General features: G+C 39.5%; 1 protein-coding gene across 9 annotated transcripts in view; it reads left to right on the top strand.

Moving 5' to 3' along the window:
• Window positions 1-19,936, top strand: part of Pam (peptidylglycine alpha-amidating monooxygenase) — a 294,614-nt gene that overhangs the window by 227,655 nt on the left and 47,023 nt on the right. For 5 of the 9 annotated variants that reach the window (XM_026786113.1, XM_013351607.2, XM_013351608.2 and 2 more), the window contains exons 13-15: window positions 1,738-1,922; window positions 3,183-3,254; window positions 15,488-15,805. In XM_026786113.1, the coding sequence (XP_026641914.1) occupies window positions 1,738-1,922; window positions 3,183-3,254; window positions 15,488-15,805 (575 nt within the window). The remainder of the gene's footprint in view (window positions 1-1,737; window positions 1,923-3,182; window positions 3,255-15,487; window positions 15,806-19,936) is intronic. The other 4 variants (XM_026786116.1, XM_026786114.1, XM_026786115.1 and 1 more) reach the window with 1 other exon arrangement.

Raw genomic sequence — 19,936 nt, 5'->3', positions numbered from 1 at the left:
GATTGCCGCCTGATGCTGCTGGAAAAATCAACACTGATGAACATCTCCAGAGCACACAGTCTACTTTAGAGCTGGTTTTTGATTAGGCTTGCTAAAAATTGTTACAACAGATAACCAAAAAAAGAAATGTTCTTTTTCCGGCACTACGTTGCTATACATCCTTCTGAAGTGCGTGGATGCAAAGCCTTCTCAATTTCCACAGAAAATCTTAAATACCTGGTAGCCTCTGTTGACTGAGGAAGAAAACGTGCTTTGTAAAGACTGGGTGTTATTTCTATTACCTGGAATGGTTTTCTTAGAAATAGCTGTTTCGTTGTTTTAAGCATCTATGTTTAGCCTTATCTATCGGCTGTGCAGTGTTACCTGTATTGCCTGGGTAAGATGTGCACCCTTAGAAGAGGTTAAGCAGAATTCACTGGGACTCTTACGTTTCTTGCTCCTTCGCTCTAGTTGCAAGGTCAGATATCGGGGTATACCTATGATGCTTTAGGTGGTACATGACCATAAAAAGGAGGCAATGAATCCAAAACAAGTTTCTAGATACTGGACAGTAAGTGTACTTGTATGTAATACGTGATGTTCCTATTGAAGTATTTTAAATTTGACCATCTGTCCTAGTTTTGTTTCTGCTGAGTTGATAATATACCCTGATAAAAAACCAGCTTATGGAAGAAAGCTTTGGTCTGTTAGCTCTCAATTCTGGGTTAGAGACCATCTCTGCATGGAAGTAATGGCAGGTAGAAATTGAAGCTGCTGGTGACATTTATTGTCAAGAGCAGAAAGAAAATGATTGCATGCATCTGTATTCTGCTCACCTTGTCCTCCTCAGGACCCCAAAGCAGGGAATGGTGTCACCCACTGTTGGACTGGTTCTTCCAATCACGAGACTTCCAAATGGTCTTGCCTCCAGGTGAATCTAATCTAGATCATTCTGAATGAAACACCCTTTACAGATGTCCTGCTTAGCTTTTACTATCCACTTCTACAGGCTGTAGGCATCTGAGTGTGAAGTCTTAACTGATTGATGGACTGCCTAGATCAGATTAGTATAATGTCTTGTATTTGGGGAATTTTCTTGATTCTTAGTTGATATAGGAGGGCCCAGCTCACTGTAGATGGCACTATCCCTAGGCTGGTGGCCCTGGGCTTATAAGAAAGCTACCTAAGTTTGAGCCTGCGAATGAGCCAGCAGATAGTGCCCCTCCATCATTTTTGCTTAAACTTACTCCTTGAGCTTCTGCCCTGAATTTCTCTGTTAGACTGTAACCCGTAAGTTGACTCACGAACTCTCCTCCCCTAGTTTGCTATTGGTCAAAGTGTTTTTCTCAGAGCATAGAGTTAACCAGAATACCAGATGATCCTAGCTTCCTGAATGTTGATAATTAGAACAGTGTAATTTATTAAAAATGTAATTTACTTATGGGTTTTGGGACATGGATGGTAAATAAAGAATAAAATGATTTGGGAGGGGAAAACTGCATCTCTGAGCTATTTAAGTACCATTTTCACCTGTGATATTGGGTGACAGGCACAGAGTACCCAGACATCAATACTCCATTGTTAGGTGGAATTACACCTTCGATAATGTGATTTGGGTGTTTGAGACTGTGATCCAGATGCAGTTTTCTCACTGCTGAGTCCACTGTTGGCAGATTTACTGGCTTCACTTTCGCTGCATTAAGGATGTGTTTTGTATGAACTGTTTCTAGTGCTCTATCTACTTGATTTCCCCTACAGTGGCACATCGAGTGATGAAATGTGCAACCTATACATTATGTATTACATGGAAGCCAAATATGCAGTTTCCTTCATGACCTGTACACAGAATGTGGCTCCGGATATGTTCAGAACTATACCAGCAGAGGCCAACATTCCAATTACTGTCAAATCTGACATGGTTATGATGCATGGCCATCACAAAGGTGAGTGGGATATTTAACAGAGTATCACATAATCGTGTGCTCCATAGTTTCTTTTGTTGTCTCGCTTGATTATATGATGAATCTAAAATCATTTTAGCATCTTCAGCCGATCATTATGCATGCATAATATTCCCTCTCTTTCTTTCATATGCAGTCTCTACTTGCTTATGTCTCCATCAAAACAGTCAAAAGAGGTCACTGGGAAAATGGTTCGGTTGGTACATTAATTAGTATGAAAGCCTGAGGCCCTGAGTTCAGATCCCCAGCACTGGCGTAAAAAGCTAGACACAGTGGTACACATCTGTGCACACTAGGAAGCAGAGACAGAGGACCCTAAGCTCTCCAGCCCAAACAAATCACGGAACTCCTGACTCAGTAGAGGACAGTGTTATGAAAAATAAGAGTTATTCAGAAAGGCATCCAGTGTTGACATGTAGCCTCCACAAACTGATGCATAGAAACATCCACATACACACACATACACACACGTGAATATATACACACTTATACAGTGCATATACACATACACACACACACACACACACACACACACGACAAATATTATCAGCCAGTGATGAAAAGACTGTTAATTTTGTGACCAATCCCACCAATATAAACCTCTCTTCATATAATTCCTGTGTTACTTTTACCTCATTCCTTCCGTAGACAGAAATGACTTTATATGATTTATAGTCTATACCATATCTTGAATAGTGAAAATGCTTATCCTTTCCAGCCATATCTGCCTAAGTAAAAGATAATTCTTGATGTTCCTGGTCTTTGCTCTTGGAGTCTGATTCTCAGATTCATGCTTTAGGTTATTGTTCATCTGCACAGTGGTCCTCCTCAATGGCTATTCCTTTAGTTTAACATTGTAAAACACACACCCGGTCTCACTGCATGAAGTTGTATCAGGCTTTGACTTTTAGGCCACTGCAAGCTCCCAAATCATGACATGGAGACTTAATATTAGGTATGAGTGCTCAGCCTGTATTAGGCTCATTTCTAGCTAGTTCTTTTAACTTAAACTAACCTGTTTCTTTGTATCTACCTTTTGCCTTGGGGCTTTGTATTTTTCTAGCTATGCTGGGGGTGGCAGAAGATTGTGAATGAGCGCATTTCTAACATAAAGATTCTTGATAATGTAATCAACACAAGATTCTGAGTGGTATTGCTGTTTGGGTGGCCAAATCCCAATAAACTAATAAAGTATGTAATATATGCTGATAATTCATGCTCTGTTTCTTTAATTCTTTACAGAAACAGAAAACAAAGACAAGACAGCTCTAATCCAGCAGCCAAAGCATGAAGGGGAAGAGGTGTTGGAGCAGGGTATGTATCCTTACTTCTGTAATTATCCTATGAAAGTATTTGTTGTCCAAATAGGCAGCCAGATTATGAAGCCATCAAATAGTTTGTCTCTATATCAACCTCAAACCATATCATGACTGTTCTTATATGATGCATAATTTATGAGGAAATGGCAGTTGTGCTTAGCCACAAGAGCAAAATTCTTTAGTGTGATTTAGTCATCTTAGGCTTCTCTGTCTTTGCTTCAGTTTCTTTCTTATTGTAACTTTTTAATATAGTTCATAGACATACAGATAGAGCCATGAGAAACAAGCCTTTTGAAATCCAGTAAACTTTTCCATTTAAATTATGATGTTTATTAACTATATTTGCCTTTGAAGAGAAAAGAAATTGAGAACTAAGCCTGCCTGTTTCTGTCGCTCTTCTCTGCCCTCAGCAGGGCAGGACGGCCTGCTGCTACACACTCAGAGTCTTGTGTTACGTTGCCGTGAGTTAAGAAGCATCGCTTTTCCTGTGTCCTGTGCAGTAGGACTGTTTATAGCTATTATGTCATAAACTGTGTGTGCTGGCAGTGAGAAAGCACTCTCCAGAGTTTTGGTCTCTTGCCAATTTTTTAGAAAATAATGCTTTGTTTTAGGTATTAGAATACATCTCCAAGTAATTCATTTCAGATTAAATATGATGTTTTTAAACATTAGGTTAATATTAATGCAATAACTTGTCAATATAAGACAAATAAATAAATGTTTTCTATAGACAGTGTTTGAAAGTTTGGACCAAGAGCTCAGTGAAAAGAGCACTTGCTGAGCAAGCACGAAGACAGAGCTCAGATCTCCACCACTCACATAAAAGGCAGGCAGGCGTGGTAGTCCATCTGTAATCTCAGAGCTTGGAAAATCAAGACAAGGGATTCCCCAGACTAGCCAAAGGAGTGAGCTTTGGGTTCAGCAAAATAACCTGCCTCAGGAAAATAGAGCAGAGATAGGTTGAAAAAAACCTGCATCAGTCTCTGACCTACACACATGGGCATGCACACCTGTGCACCCATAAACATGCAAACACACATAAATGCATACACACCACACTCACATATACATGCAAAAGAAGAAAACACCTTATTAAAGTAGAACATTCTAAAATATAGCTTAGCTTCAGGTGTTTCTGTGTTTGTGTTCAATCTAAAACAGGGAGATGATTTTGCACTAAAAACCTGGGGGTATAACTTAAAATAGCTAAATTTATCAGTCCTGTTGATACATTTTTAAGGAGTGCAGGATTCACAGCCTGATTACAGGCACTATTAATGGAGCTTACAGTTACTATGCTGAAACTTGCCCAGATTTACAAAGAGTTATTTTGGCATTGGATACAGTTTGAATTCATGCCTTTGAAGTAGTTCGTGCACTCTTAAAATTCCTGCACAGCTGCAAATGTACATGTGACAGTGTTGAATGAGAGCACCGTTTGTAGATGCGTAAGGCTGGACTATCATTTCCTCTTCACGTTAGCTTAGTTAGTTGGTCAAGGTTAAAAACCTAAAAGCCCTATGAGCAAATCATTCTTACTTTGAGTCGTTGTTGTTGTTTTTGCTTTTGTTGTTTTGTTTTTTCGAGACCAGGTTTCTTTCTCTGCGTAGCTTTGGAGCCTGTCCTGGAACTTGCTCTGTAGACCAAACTGGCCTCAAATCATTCTTACTTCTAATCACTAAGATTGAGGGAGTTTCAGCTATACTTATTGTTATCCCTTAAAACACCGAAAACCTTCATATTTGCCTTTGTTTCATAGCATCAAACTTGAAATATGCCCAGACTCTGCTGAATTCTAGAGAAGAATTTTCCTACTGTTTCTATTTTCTTCTACTTATAATTAGAAAAGAAAAATACTGTACGGAAAATAATATAACTTGGAAAGAACTATACTTCTGCCTCAGTTTTGGGAAAGTAAGCCTTTGTGCTCCCATGTTGGAATGGCTGTATTTACTATCCCCCCAACATTCTGTGAAGTAATAGCTCGCAAAGCCATGCCAATGGCCTGGCCACTGCCGTCTCTGTGTAAGCCCACTGGTCACTGGAGGCCATCAGCTAAGGACTAAGTAGAGACACAAAGCTATGCACATTCATACAGATTATCTGATATATTAATGAGGTCAATCTATTTCTTTACATTGCATAGGATGGATCTACTTATTACTGAGAGAACAACCTATTCTTCAAAGAGACGTTTATTTGCACAAAATATCTATTTATTTCACTCCCTAGGAAGTCATGCTGACCAAATAGCTAGTCAGAGGACTGTAATTATTCAAATAAATTACCCCTTGTGTCATAATTTTTAAAATAAGCCCTTAAACTTAACCCAGGATTTTATTTTGTTTGTTGTTCTGACTCAAATTGTTCCCAATGTTGTCCTCCAAATTTTATTAACTCTTTAATGGTTTTACCTTCAATAAAAAATAGACGTAAATTATTTGTGTAGTGCCAGCCACAAACCAACAGATAATGTCTATATTAGTTCCACAGAAATGCTTAAACTATAGTAAAGAATAGAACAGTTGTTAAACAAGAAAACAACATCAGGAACCTGTATGTGAAGGCAGGTTCTGTACTGCTCACCAGGTACAGGTTGTTCTGCAAATAATTTATGTAGTTCTACACACATACATATGTGTATGTGCATACACATCAAGTACTAATACACTATCTATCTGCAAACCTACATATGGGAAATATGTATGAAGCATTCGTTCATTGGAATGACATTAGGTAGAGAAAATACCAGAAATATAATAAATACTGTATCTTTTTTAAAGGATAAACTTTACTAAGATCATAAAAGTTCATGGGGAACACTCATATTCTATCAATTGAAATAAAAGATGTAGCTACAGGGGCTGGAGAGGTGACTCAGCTTGTAAAAATTTTGCCATACAAACGTGAAGATCTGAATTTGAATCCCAGCACCCACATAAAAGTAGATGTGGTGGCATGCATTAGTAACCCCAGCTTTAACAGGGTTGAAATGGGGGAACCCTGGAACTTGCTACTCATCTAGACTAGTCAATCAGAATGTGTCTCCAATATGGACAAAAAAAATCCAATTAAACTCAACTATTCTTTTAACATGACTTCATCCAATTCTTTCTTTTCTTTGAAATTCTTACCACTAAAAATCTAGCTATTAACTCCAAGAACACTAATCTTGACTGAAAATCAGTTGACAGATGAGTCACATGAAGCCCTGTGGCATGGTCTCTGTGCTTACTCTTGGCACACTGGCCTTCTACAGTATCCATTGCAAGCCTATCTCAGACTCTGTCTCAAATGGTGTCATTGCTCATCAACTACATAACACTACTACATAAGAGATTTTTTCTTCCAGTTGTCTTAGATAATACAGGAACTGAAAACATTTTAACAAGGTGTTCCACGAGTCTGCAGGGCTTCTTAAATAATGGTTGCTTTGAGCTTTAAGACACTATTCAGGAAAGAAAATAACTATACAAACTATAAATAAACAAGAGGCTGTTAGCACAAAGAAAATCCTGTATGTGAAATATATGTGTGTGATATATATATATATATAATATGTATGCATTCATATATACATTATATGGAAATATATATTAGACCATTATTTATCATTTATATTCTCTTTTTAAAACTATTATATCTTTTATATTCCCTAATATAATAAAAACTGTTGGCAAGGTTGATTTTTTTTTTCCAATGCTGAGAATCAAACCCTGGTAATGTTAAGCAAGTATTAGCTACTAAGGTACATACCCAACCTGTAACAAATGCTTTTAATGGTAGCATAATTAGGTTATACTGCTATTGATCTTTAAATATCTCCTTTCTCCATGTATGAGCTTATATGTGAAAAAATTAATTAATGTGCTTCCATGCATAAAGATAAAATATCACCATCCCTTAAATCATTGTGAAGAATTACCTCCATATATGAGTACAAATCAGCAGTGAATGATTACCCGTATTTAATAAGTCCAGTAAACAAGTGAACTAGCGCCTGCATGTGTAATAAGTACAGTAAATTGAACATGAGCTCTTATATATGTGTGGATTCAGTTACTGTGATTCTGGGTGGAGGAAATGAGTACTAGCAAGCTGTCTGAAGGGAAGTGATGCTGTGGTTTTCCAGAGCAGATGTGGACAGACTCACAGAGATTTCTCATTTCTCAGCTGATACGTTTAGAAAACGAATGTATGTTTTCAAAGTTTTCCTTATTTCGCCTCACACTTGTTTGCTGGGCCAGAGAGACAGCCTGATGTTTCTGTCAGTGTTATTTAGAAACCAAAAGCTTACCTGATTCATGTGAGAATCTATACAAATGTATGTAGAAGTGTATGTAGCATTGCTATCCTTAAAATTCTGAAGACAATGTTGCTCTTAAATTATGTCGCTTGTAGTGGTGTGGTCCAGTGTTTTCCACAGCTCAAGACAGAGTGGAGAACTCAAATGTCCAATGCCAGCACATCCTCAGAATGGGGCCTCTTCCTCGGGACGGCATTTCTTTCGCTGCAGAAAGGCCCATCGACGTGTTTTATACAGTTCGCTCAAAACCCTTCTCACTGTAGTCTCTGTGTCCTCATATAATCGATCTTTCTATGCAAAGGTCAGAGCAAGCAGCTATTATCCCAAGGCAGAGAGAACAGGACAAAAGCGCAATTTGTAGAGGGAAAACAGTCCGTGACCCCAGGCAGTTAAAGGTCATCAAACACCTTCTGTGAAACAGAATAATTTCGCAGTGGTTTTATGCTAACAGAAAATGAATTTTCATTGACATGTTTTATCAAATAAGCAAAATCAAGGAACCGGGTGGCAAGTGAAAGCCATAACAGTAGACCAACACCACTTCCTCAGTTAAGGTCTGGTAAACTGTAGGTGTGAGACACACTCGGATGTAGTAGCTGAAACGTATAATTCCTTGCCTTGTTCAGAATAAGACATTCATTTGATCTCCTTACAAAGTACACGGGATTTTAATACTCTTTTCCTAGCTGATTCCAAGGACCCTCAATGTCAGTTAGCCCAGTTTTAAATACTCTACAGTTCTTGTATATGGTCTCATTTGCTAAAATTTATCAGTTTGTTGTGATTTATGAGTTATTCACAAGTCTTTATTTATTGAACTCATCTATCAAGCACAATTCTAAATACCCCCAAGCCTCTCGGAAGCTGAATAGATGCTGTTTAGAATTGGTTCCCTAATAACAAAATGTGAGTGATCATTTATCACACGGCTGTACTTCCCATGTAGATCTGTATGCATGGTAATTGCAAAAGCTTAGTCCTAGTTGATATTTCTCCCCTATCTCCTACTCTCCTGTAATAAGATTCATTTCATCTGTGAGCCTTGAGCTGGGCTTCATGTGATCTCGTGTTTATTACTCTAAGGCTGGAGAGTAAATGTTGTGAGTTCATAGCAAGTAAACAGTCAACAAACCAAATCGAATTTGACCAATAGAGAAAGTCAGTTCCAACACAATCTTAAAACCAAATATTAAACTGGGTTTTTTTTTAATACTTTCTGTTTCCATTCCACACATCCTTTTCATTACTCGGTTATCTTACATGTTAGTATTGGTTTGTTTACACATGTTATGACTGTGGAAACCTGGCATATCTTGTCAGTACTGAAACTGCCAGTGAACTGCATATTCCCTCTCTGTGTACCATGGAAAGCACAGACCAGTGATGGGAGCACTCTGCTGTGTACAGTAAGCACCAGTGACTTCTGCTATCAGTGAACGTTTATATCCAAGAAAATTACTAAGAGGTTCTTAGTCATTTTAAATTGTCAAATTTTTACCTATTTACTCTAATGTATAAGACTGTTTTACCTAAACATATGTAAGTGTACAGTATCCACAAAAGACAGAGGAAGGTGTTGACTCCCCTGGAACTGGAGTTCCAGATAGTCGGGAGCTACCGTGTGGGTGCTGGGACCTGAACCTGGATCCCCTGCAAGAGAAGCCAATCCTGGTGACTGCTGAAACATCTCTCCAGCCCTTGCAGCTGGCCATTATTTTTAAGGTGAACTATCTGCCACATTTCAGATTTTGCATTTTCTATAAGTTAAAGACAATTGCTTTTTTAATCTAGTTATCTTTATTTAAAAGTCACTTCACAGCAATTTTTCTCTTTTATTTTTTCCATTTTTCTGTCTTTTATTTATTCTTTTTTTTTTTTTTTGAGACCATGTCATTCTCTACTCCGAGCTGACCTGAAATATATATAGCCAGTGCTAACCTAGACCTGTAATCTCCCAGCCTGTGCCTGCAGAGTGCTTGGGATTACAAGTATGAACCACCACGTCTGGCCTCCTGGCTCAGTCTTCACGTTTTTTTCCAGTGTATGTTTGCATTTATTTTAGCGTATTCTCATCATGTTCTCAGACGTAAAGAAGGGAAATTCCTCTCAGGGATCAAGGAATAGTAAACGGTTCCCACCAAGCAGGAAAACCCTCCTTGTTCCATTAGGTGGTTAATGCAAGCACACTCTGCTAGAAATTTCGAGTTTAGTTGTTGTTTGCATCCGCGGACTGTGCACTCCCGCTTCCTCAGCTCATCGGCTGCTACTCTAATTGGGCTTTTCAAATATCAAGCTGTCTCAGTCCAATTACATCAGAGACCTGCCTGTGCATCTCATAAGGATCAAAGTGTTGGTGGATGCTGGAGAAACAAGCACAATCTCTCTGCAGGATAGCATTATCAAGGCAAAAAAGAAAAAAAAATTGTCTCTACTGACACAGAAGCAAAGGCAACATCTTACACGAGCTACTACTTTTGTAAAACCTTGGAACCATTGATTGGGCACTCCTGTGATAGGGACTGCACTGAACACTAGGAATGTAGTAGTGAATGAGAAAGGAAGTTTTCTCGCTATTGACATTTATATCATAATTTCTGCATTTCCCAGAGATGATTTAAATGTGTGAAACATTTTAGCACATTGTGGAGGATTGGCTAGTGCATAAAAGGTTATGTTGACGGCGGGAGGTAAAACTGATGAGGTAAACAAAGCGCTCCTCTCGTGCTCAACAACAGAGAAACCAGTCATTATCCTTCAGTTCATTTGACAAAATGACTGCTGTGAACGTGCCCCAATTAGTTGACAAGCTCCTAGCGCTATACTACGAACAGGTTGGAACAAAGAGAAAGTTGTTTCTTCCAAAAGTAAACCTGGCTTCTGAAGCAGGAAGGAAGGTAATTTAAAAGAAAAACAATGTCGATTGCCAGATTGGAAGTAAATTTGTTGGAAGAGAAAGGATCCCAGATCCAGGGCAGTGAACAGCCTAGAAGATGGATTTGTCAGCTGTGTTACTATAACAAAATGCCCAAGGAGGTGTAGCTGTGTTTTAAAAAGAGGTTTATTTAGCCTACCCTCTGAATGGATATGTATCTGTGAATGGACTTCTTCCTCTAGAATTCTGAGATATTATGCAGTAATCTGATTAAATTTCTACACTGTTAATAATTAGGAAAAGGAAATAATTTTTGGTCTGCAAATACTCTGGAGCCACGGTGTATCCAAACCTCAGTAGAATGGATCTCGGTAAGACTATGTGCTTAGAGTCCCTGCTTCACTTCCTACCAGCTGGGAAATAATAGAGACTATGTCACAGGGTTGAAATATGTTAAATTACATGAGGACTCAGCAAAGTTATGAGGTCCTGCTAGCCTAAAACAGTGGCTACTGTTGCCGTTCTGCATGGGCTGGAAGCCACTGGAATGACTGTGATCTGTCAGCCACAGATATGGTAGCAAACCGCTTTCTAGGATCGTCCACATTTTTCCTAGCATAAATATTATTAAAATGTTCTGCCTCACCCAAAGTATCCCAGTTTTGGAAATAAATTATGCGGTCATTTTAGTAGAGGGTCTCAGAATAGAACAGGAGAAAGCCACTCAGAAACGCACAGGGGGAGGGAGGCGAGAGGAAGGTGTCTGAACTATAACCCAGAGGGCTCTGAGAGGCGGGCTCTCTGAGTCGCCAGCCAGTCAGCAGAGGGGGAGGGACTTCAACATCTCATGATAGGATTCAAGTTCAGACCAGAATCGGGGTCTGTTGGGAGGAAAGGGAGCAACCCTTCCCTCCGCCTGATAACCAGAGGATGATAGGGATCCCTGATGAGGGCTGTGGTCAGCAAGCAAAAATCACTCCTAATCACTTTAATTTGGACTTAGTGGTCACTAGAGAGAGAAGGGAAAATTCAGTGTTTTGGAGTGAGGGCATAATTATGGAAACAATGTAAAAATGGAAAGCAGAGAAATAATTCACTTTTTGACATGTCAAGTTTCCAGTATCTGAAAGGGGAGATTAAAGGAAAACATATCAGAATGCAGGAATTTTTTTAAAGATTTTTTTTTTAATTGTGTAGGGGGTGCATGCATATGAGTGCATGCATGTGTCGGAACTTCTAAGCGGAAAGCTGTAAGACGGTGAGGGATGCCAGTCTGTGTTGTATAACCGAGGAGGCTCTAAGGAGGTGTGGCTCCATCCATCACCAGACAGCAGAGGATGCGTCCTTTTTATGCATTCAGCATCGTGCATCGGAATCAGAGCCTTAGCCAGTCCATCCTCCATGAGCACTGAAGCCTTCAGTGAGGCGAAGAGAAGATATAGGTAGAAAAGATTAAGATGTGAAGGAAGGGCAGGTAGGACTGGCATCCAGTACACCTAATTAGGTGTAGCTTCCTCTTCATATGTGGACTTTAAAGATACGTGAACCAACGGAATAGAAGACCCAAAAATAATCCAACAGCAAAGCAAGTTACCTATAATTTTTTGACACTGTATACATGCATATAATCTGCTTTAATATGTTTACTCCAATTTATGCCATCTCACTTTCTCTGGACCCCTTCTTCCCAGCAACATCCCCCACCCCTTTATTCATGTTTATTAAAGAGCCACTGAGTCTAATTAGAGTTGTTTCATGATCACAGGCATGGTGTTGTTAACTGGGACATGGCTAACATAGAGATGGCTGTACCACTGAAAAAAATTATCTTCTCCTCCATGCTTGTACTTGCAAATAGTTCATCTACAGGTTGGCCACCACGAGTCCTCCATGCATGATGGAATGTTTGTGTTTGGTCTTTTCTAGTAGCCCCAGATGCTCTGAGTTCATGAGGGCAGTAGTCAGGGCACAGGACAGCATTTCACAGCTGCCCTTCCCATTTTCTGGCCCTCAAATTCTGTCTTCGGCCTCTTCTGTAATGGCCTCTGAGCCATGGATCAAATGACGCACATGACCTACTTATGGTGAACACTGAGCAGCCAGTTATCAGCATTTTTTATCAGTGATGGGTCTCTACACTAACCACTGCCCACTGAGAGCATCAGTGATCTCTGTGTGTGGAAGTATCCTTGCTCCCCCCCACCCCCGCAGCCAGATTACCACCTCTGGGCCAGCCACCTTACCACTGCCTTCCAGCTAGAGGTCCTAGGTTGATATCAACAACTCCACCAGATCCCACTGCCTGAGAGGAAGTCCTAGCACTATGAAAGGTAGCCCACAGAGAAGTCTCCAGCTCAGTGCCAGCTTGCTTTCTCTATGTCACGTAATGAAAGTGAATGGTATCTTAGGGTCTTAGCATCTAGTTCTGTTGGGTAACCAAGAACAAGAGCCTTTATTGCTTTGGGAGCTCTCAGAGCCTCCCTGACAAAGAGCTCATGGGGAGGTGTCTCGTGCCTGGTTCTGGGATTTTTGTTTAATACTCTTTGACTTCTGGGAGCAGCACTATCTACTCATGCATGCTATCTCAGTTCAAACTCCTTTAAAATTAAGTTTCTAAATTAGCTCATAAAATAGTGGGTTTCCATATAACCTTTTCATGCATCCTTGTTTTTACTCAACCTTCCCCTCAATACTCTCCTTCCTTCCATCTGCTCAGCCCTGTGCCCTCTTAAATAGCCACCTTTTGACACAAAGATGCCCAAAACGTGCATTGGAGCATCTTCAATAAATGATGTTGGGAAAGCTGGATGCCACTATGTAGAAGAATTCAATTAGATCCTTATCAGTTACCCAGTTTGATTGAAAGTGGATCAAAGACCCTAATGGAAAGTAAGAAATTCTGAAAATGACAAAGGAAAGCTTGAGCAAGCCCTTCAATATAGACAAGGAAATTCTGCAAAGGACTCCAGCAGCTAGAGAAGAGCAGGAACTGACAATTGGGGTTATGTGAGATTGAACAGCTCCCGCACAGCAAAAGAAACCATCTGCAGAGTCGAAACAGTTTACACAATAGGAGAAAAATCTTTCCCAGGCAACCTCTTCTGTTCATGTCCTGCCCCGTCTCATATCTCATCAGACATAGATCCACCGATCTTAATGTGCTTAAGAAAAACAGTTACCTACTCAAGATCCTATCTGTCCATGAGCATCCAGGATAGAGGACGAGAAAGAGAAAGGAAGAGAACGGTTGACTTGTCAGCTTCCTGCGTTAAAGAAAGAAATTGGGAGATAGTGAGACAGCCATCTAGTGGTCTCTGGAGCTGTGTTTTTCCAGCCCAGTACAGCCAAGACTGTCATGTTGCTTTAACATTTTACTTTCCTAACCTAACGATGATTTCAAATGACTTTTTCAAAGGGACAAGAGTGGTCTGCATGTAATATCTTATGACCACTTTTCAACTTTGATGAAGCTGACGGGCTAGGCAAGGTGTTCAGTCTGTGTTTCTGCTTTCGTATTAACCTAATGACATTGATTTAACTTTGAAATTATGTGCTTTACCTCTTCTTGAAATAACATTGTATTTTATTTTCTGTGTGAAATATCTCATTACTCAAGCATGATGAGAGAATTTAGCTGAAGTGGATGAACTTTCTTCTGGAAGGCACAGAGTGTGACTGTAACCTAACCTATTTGGTTGAGTCATGATTTGTTTTGTTTATTTTGAAGAGATTTCCCCATTAGTTAGGAATTTTTTCTGACTAAAAATTTCACCTAGGATAAGCTGATTGCATCAGCAAGAATTTCAAACCTACTTTTTATTGCTAAGCCAAGATTATTTGTAAACTCTGACTAGTGTGTTAGTGTAAGTTTGGAAAGACTTTGTATCCCCTTGTACAAATGTCTTAAGATTTTATTCTTCAGTGGTTTACAGCAAACCATTTATGACTTTTTGGCTTCGCATGGCCCTGAAAAAAAAAAGGCTTATAAAAGTTATCCAGTGGTGTTGTAGATGCAGTTAAATGTAGGCAATCAGAATCTATAATCATGGTTTCCAAGCAGCCAACATGTACAATAGGTTGAGAACAGGAAAACCTAGGAGGTTGCTGGGAGACCACATGTGTATTTTCCATTCACATCGCAGATGTAATGGGTTTGTTCATGTAAATGATGATATGATGATAATTAAAATATTATATGGGCTTTCTTTTGATATTGTACCTAACCACAATTTTTGCATGGCCTATTTTCATAAAATCCTTCCCATGTTCATTCTTTAATATAAAAAAACACTTAGTGGTAATACAGCTAATAATTTTCAGAATTATTTTTGTCTTTTATGTTCTTTGTTTCCAACTGCTTTTAAATGATTTTTATATCAAAATAATAATAATAATAATTCTAGAGCTGCTCCATTTATTGCTTTAGAGGAGCAATTGGATCTACTCATGCTAGCTATAGAGAAACCTTAAGACTGGCTTCTTAGTTGTCACATGTACACATGTCTGAACCATTGGTTATGTTCCACAAATAGTCTTGAAAAAAAAAGCATTTGATTCCTTGTAGCTTATGCTTTAGCAGGTTTTTAAGACAAACTTAAATTGTTTGGTTGTGATGATAGCTCTCTTTAATGCAGTGATGGCTATTTTTATTTTTGAAATCCGATGGATTCCTAAACTCTTAATTTCCATAGCAGTTCAACTGTCCTATGAAAGTCAATGATTAAAACACGCCATGGAACCCCATGTGAGCTATTTTGTTTCGTTTCTAGTATAATGTTGATGGTCACAGTGTGTGTGAAGTAGCAGGGAGAAGATGGTGTACGAATGAAATGTAAACTGTAATACCAGTGTTCGAGTTCCCTCTTCGCTCTGTCCCCCTCCTCTGTCTCTTCCATCCCTCCATCCCTTCTCTATATGAAAGTCTGAAAACACCCTTGCTTCTCTGCCAATGTCACAATCAAGAAATGGTGTTTCTAAGGAACCACGTTTTGTAAATCTGTCTTGTAAACACTCTGCCTATTTCTCTCTCTCTCTTTTTTTCTCCCCACAGGTGGTTTCTATTCACTGCTTTCCAAGCTGCTAGGAGAGAGGGAAGGTGTGGTTCATGTGCACAGACATAACCCCGCAGAGAAGGCAGACTCCGGTTCAGACCCGCTAGCTGAGATTGCGAACATAGTCCAGAAAAAGGACCTGGGTCGACCTGATGCCAGAGAGGGTGCAGAGCGTGAGGAGAGGGGTAATGCTATTCTAGTCAGAGACAGAATCCACAAATTCCACAGACTAGAGTCAACTCTGAGGCCAGCTGAGAGCAGAGCTTTCTCTTCACAGCAGCCTGGTGAAGGTCCCTGGGAACCAGAACACTCAGGAGGTGCGTTCAGGGTTTCTGTGAAGCACTAAAATATGAAACACTGCAATCCACATTAGCAAAATCTGAAGGGAATAAAAACGGATAGGTAGTAAAACTCACCAATAAAAAGCACTTATTGGAACAAGTATGGTTCAGATTTGGACTATCAAATACCGCATTTGTTTGGAAAAGATTTTTGTGTTTTGGTCCTGTACTGCCTCAATTCAGCATTTATTTGGTGAGTGAATCCAAAGTAGGACCACAGCTGAGTCATTTTGGAAAGAATGGCGTGTGAAAATTCAGAGTCACAAATCAACATGTTCCCCTTTTGCTCACTGGGAAGAAATTGAAATTTCAAAAGCTCGCCTATAAATACCAGTGTATGTCATGCTTACACTATCTTCTCAGGTAATTAATGTCTTCTCAAAGGAGTCAAATGCGCTCAGCATTGTCATCCTACTGACTTGTGAAATATAACCGTTTTATGACCGATCTCTTGTTCCGTGATCAGCAGCTTTCGTAATTGAAAATTGAGTATATATTTCGGAAGGGACCTCCAGTAAGTCAATAATTATCAGATTTGTCTTTCTCTCTAGCCAGGATTTGGCTCCCACACATTAGAGAACAATACCTTATTCCCTTCAGGTTTCTGTGCCAGCAAGCTGTAGAGGCCTCATCTTTGTCTGTAATTATACTGTGGCCTCTGTGATATGGATTGTGTTTCATGTGACTCGCTAATGTGGAAATCCAACTAATGAAGCATGTGGAGAGAATCTCCAAAAAAAAAAAAAAGGACGAGATATGCGTGCATGGCAGCTGTCCATGCGTGGGCTTCGATGGCGCAGGCTGCCAGCTTGATGTTTTCAAATTCAGCTCTGCAGGAATCCATGAATTATTCAACACCCAGCTGATTTTTATTTATAATTGAAAAAATTAGCATGCAGTGCCTTTGCTCACATGGAAGTTTCGAGGGTTGTCCGTTGGGACTGCCCTAATGCTCTGTATGAGGTGTTAAGTGGAGGCTAGACTTTTAACTCCTCGTATTTTAACAGGCTCTAACTGGTTCCAAATTCCTCTAATAAAACTGTGTTTCTCCAGAGGTGATCTGGGGACACTCCTTGCTTGAGAATTATCTAAGTTGTTTAAGGAAAACCTCTGTATCTTTATCAAAGAGCTAATGAAATGGTATCTGTGAGTCGGGTGCCTGAGATGTGCAGTCTGTTGTGTCTCTAACTATCTCATAACACATGAGGCGCTCTCTCTCTCTCTCTCTCTCTCTCTCTGAACCTCGGTGTAAAAGCACAGATATGTGCACAAAAGCATCTGGTGAAGCCCAATTCTGTTCGCGTATTAAATGTTAGAACTGCAGGCTGCGTTAGTCTGTCACTTGCCTTTTAATTTCTGAATTTGAGGTATTACCATCGCTTTTAGCCTCATAAGGGGGAAATTCATATTCAGGGACTAGAGAGATGTTCCAGTGGCTAAGGGCACGCACTACTCCTGAAGAGCACCCAGGTTTGGGTCTGAGCACATATATGAAGGCATACAATTAATTACCTGTCACTCCAGTTCCAAGGGATCCTATACCCTCTTATGGTCTCTGCTGGTAGCAGGCACACACGTGGGCCCCATAAATATATACAGGCTGTCACATAACATTTTTAAAAAAGGGTTTGTGTTTCTGAAGTCTTAGTTTTTCTAAGAATGAAATCTTAGAAAGTAGGAACTGCATTTTTTTTGCTGTGTCACTTGGTATTCCCAGAGCTAGTCATGAGGCAGGGCTCAGGAGTTATCTCTGAAGATCTCAACGGGGAAGTTTTTCTTCATCGTAAAATGTGGGTAAATGTCACTAAATTTAATAAGTCATTGAGTGTTAGGCTGCACAACTCCCAATTATTGAAAGAACTCTTTGTTCATTTTCTTCCTGATCTGGCTTGTTCTATTGTTACTTCGCGGTTCTAACTCCAAAATCTTTAAAACTGAGTGCAACATAGCATAACTCACATTTAGTGAGTCTTAGCTTTTCCTGTTCCTCTCTTCTGTTTGCTATTATAGCATGCATTGTACCATAACAAAGTTTGCTCAGGTGTCATTTCATTGCATACCTCAGAGGAAGCTGGAATCTGCAGCAAGCTTCCATTTTTCAAAAAGAAGGGAAGGCATGTTCCCACATATAACAACCGTATGCAATTAGTAGTAGTGTAATTCGTGTGTACTTTTCAGAGTATTGGCAAGGAGAATAAAGGTGACAGATAATGTGTTATTGTTTCTCTTCTGCCCTTTCTTTACTCAACTCAAACTGGAGAATGGCCTTAATGGTCTACAGGAATTAACTGTCTCCTTAAGTGCCTAATTTGCTAGATGGAATTGTATTAGCTGCAAAGACGAAGTTAACTTGTTATATGGCATTGTAACTGAAGCAAAAATGCAAGGCTATTTTTGTCACTTAATATTATAATAATGCAGCGTCATTTCAGATATCTTTAAGGCATGTTAATTTTCAGGAGAAACTGAAGCCAAGCGGAATTAACCTATTGAATGAGGTCCCAGTGTCTCGATTTAAAACTTGAACATTATGGTTTCTAATATGCACCTTCTAGTGCTTTAATTTCAGTTGATTTTGGCTTGGTTGAAATTTGCTTGCCCAGTTAATATAGTCTTTTTTGGAATTCTGGCCCATCGCTGCTCAGAAGCTAGAGGCATCTACTCAAAACCCTGTTTTATGTCTCTGCTTCTTGGTATCTGTATAGCCCATAACAGTGATGTGTTCATCAACAGTGTATTTTCTTCTCTTCCCTATATATTGGAACTGTAATATGGGGATGGATCCTATCCAGCTGATTTGAGATTTCAAAGGTGTAATTAGTAGTAGATTGGTTCAAATTTTTGTGTGTGATGCTCTGTGGTAGACCACGGACTTAATTTTTCTAAACAATACCATTTATAGATGTTTAATTTAGGATTATATGTAATGAGTCTTTTTATTTTATTTTACTTAAAAAACTCTCTTTTTTATTTTACATACCAATCCTTTTATCTCTCCTCCTGCATGTCCTGCTTCCTCTGTGTTCAGCTAACAACTCTCCCTTCTTTTTCTCAGAGCTCTCTCTGTCAGGAAGTCCCACATATACCTCCTGCCTAGCTATTGGCCATTTAGCTTTTTATTAAACCAATCACAGTGACATATCTTTACACACCGTAATCAAAAATCTCACAAGAACTATACTTGATTCTGCATCCTAGTGTTTGTGTTATGCAGGGTCCTCTATTTCATTAAGGGTCAAATATCTCTCAGTGGTCTTGCATTCTTCAGAACGGAGCATATATGCTATGCAATCTCTGTGTCCCTAGAATAAAACTCTCCACTTTCCCAATAGTCTGCATTTGGCCCAAATAAAATTTAAAGGCCTGGTAACAAAGGTCATGTGGTGGAACAGACTCAGCTATGGATCCTGGCTGCCTGATACAGTAGTATATTGTTATTGTTATCACTGATACAGTAGTTTATTATTCCAATAACCTCCAAAACTAAGTATGCAATGCACAAATATTGTTTTACATTAATCAGAACTCCCGAATGAATATTCTTCTTCTTAGTGAGAATCAGTGAACATTTCTTTTAGAATTTCATACATAAGTACAATGCATTTTGATTATATCTGCACCTCCACCTGCAACTCTTCCTCACCCATTCCCCCTCTCAAATTTATGACCATCTCCTCGTGTGTGTGTGTGTGTGTGTGTGTGTGTGTGTGTGTGTGTGTGTGTGTGCGTGTGCATGTGTGTGATCTGTTGAGTCCAGTCACCATTGCCCACATGCACATGGGTGTAGGGCTGACCAAAGGAGCATGGGAAACCGTCACAGGACCTTGTCCTTGGAGCAACTGACTCAACTTTAGCTTTCCTGGACAGTCATCAGCAGCCTTTAACTCCTTAACTAGAAGTGGATCCTTCTAAACCCCTGCCTGGTTCATGCTGAAATGTTGATCGGTATGGTCTTATGCATGTCTAGCATAGACAGCCATAGCTCTTGAGCAGTCATGGACCTGTCGTGTCCAGAAAGTGTGATTTTGCAATACTCCTCCTGATATTTTTATTTATTTATTTATTTATTTATTTATTTATTTATTTATTAAAGATTTCTGCCTCCTC

The sequence above is a fragment of the Microtus ochrogaster genome, linkage group LG4 (assembly GCF_000317375.1).
Source record: "Microtus ochrogaster isolate Prairie Vole_2 linkage group LG4, MicOch1.0, whole genome shotgun sequence".
Taxonomy (NCBI): Eukaryota; Metazoa; Chordata; class Mammalia; order Rodentia; family Cricetidae; genus Microtus; species Microtus ochrogaster.
The sequence above is the reverse complement of the archived record's forward strand: the minus strand, read 5'-3'. Positions and strand labels throughout refer to the sequence as shown.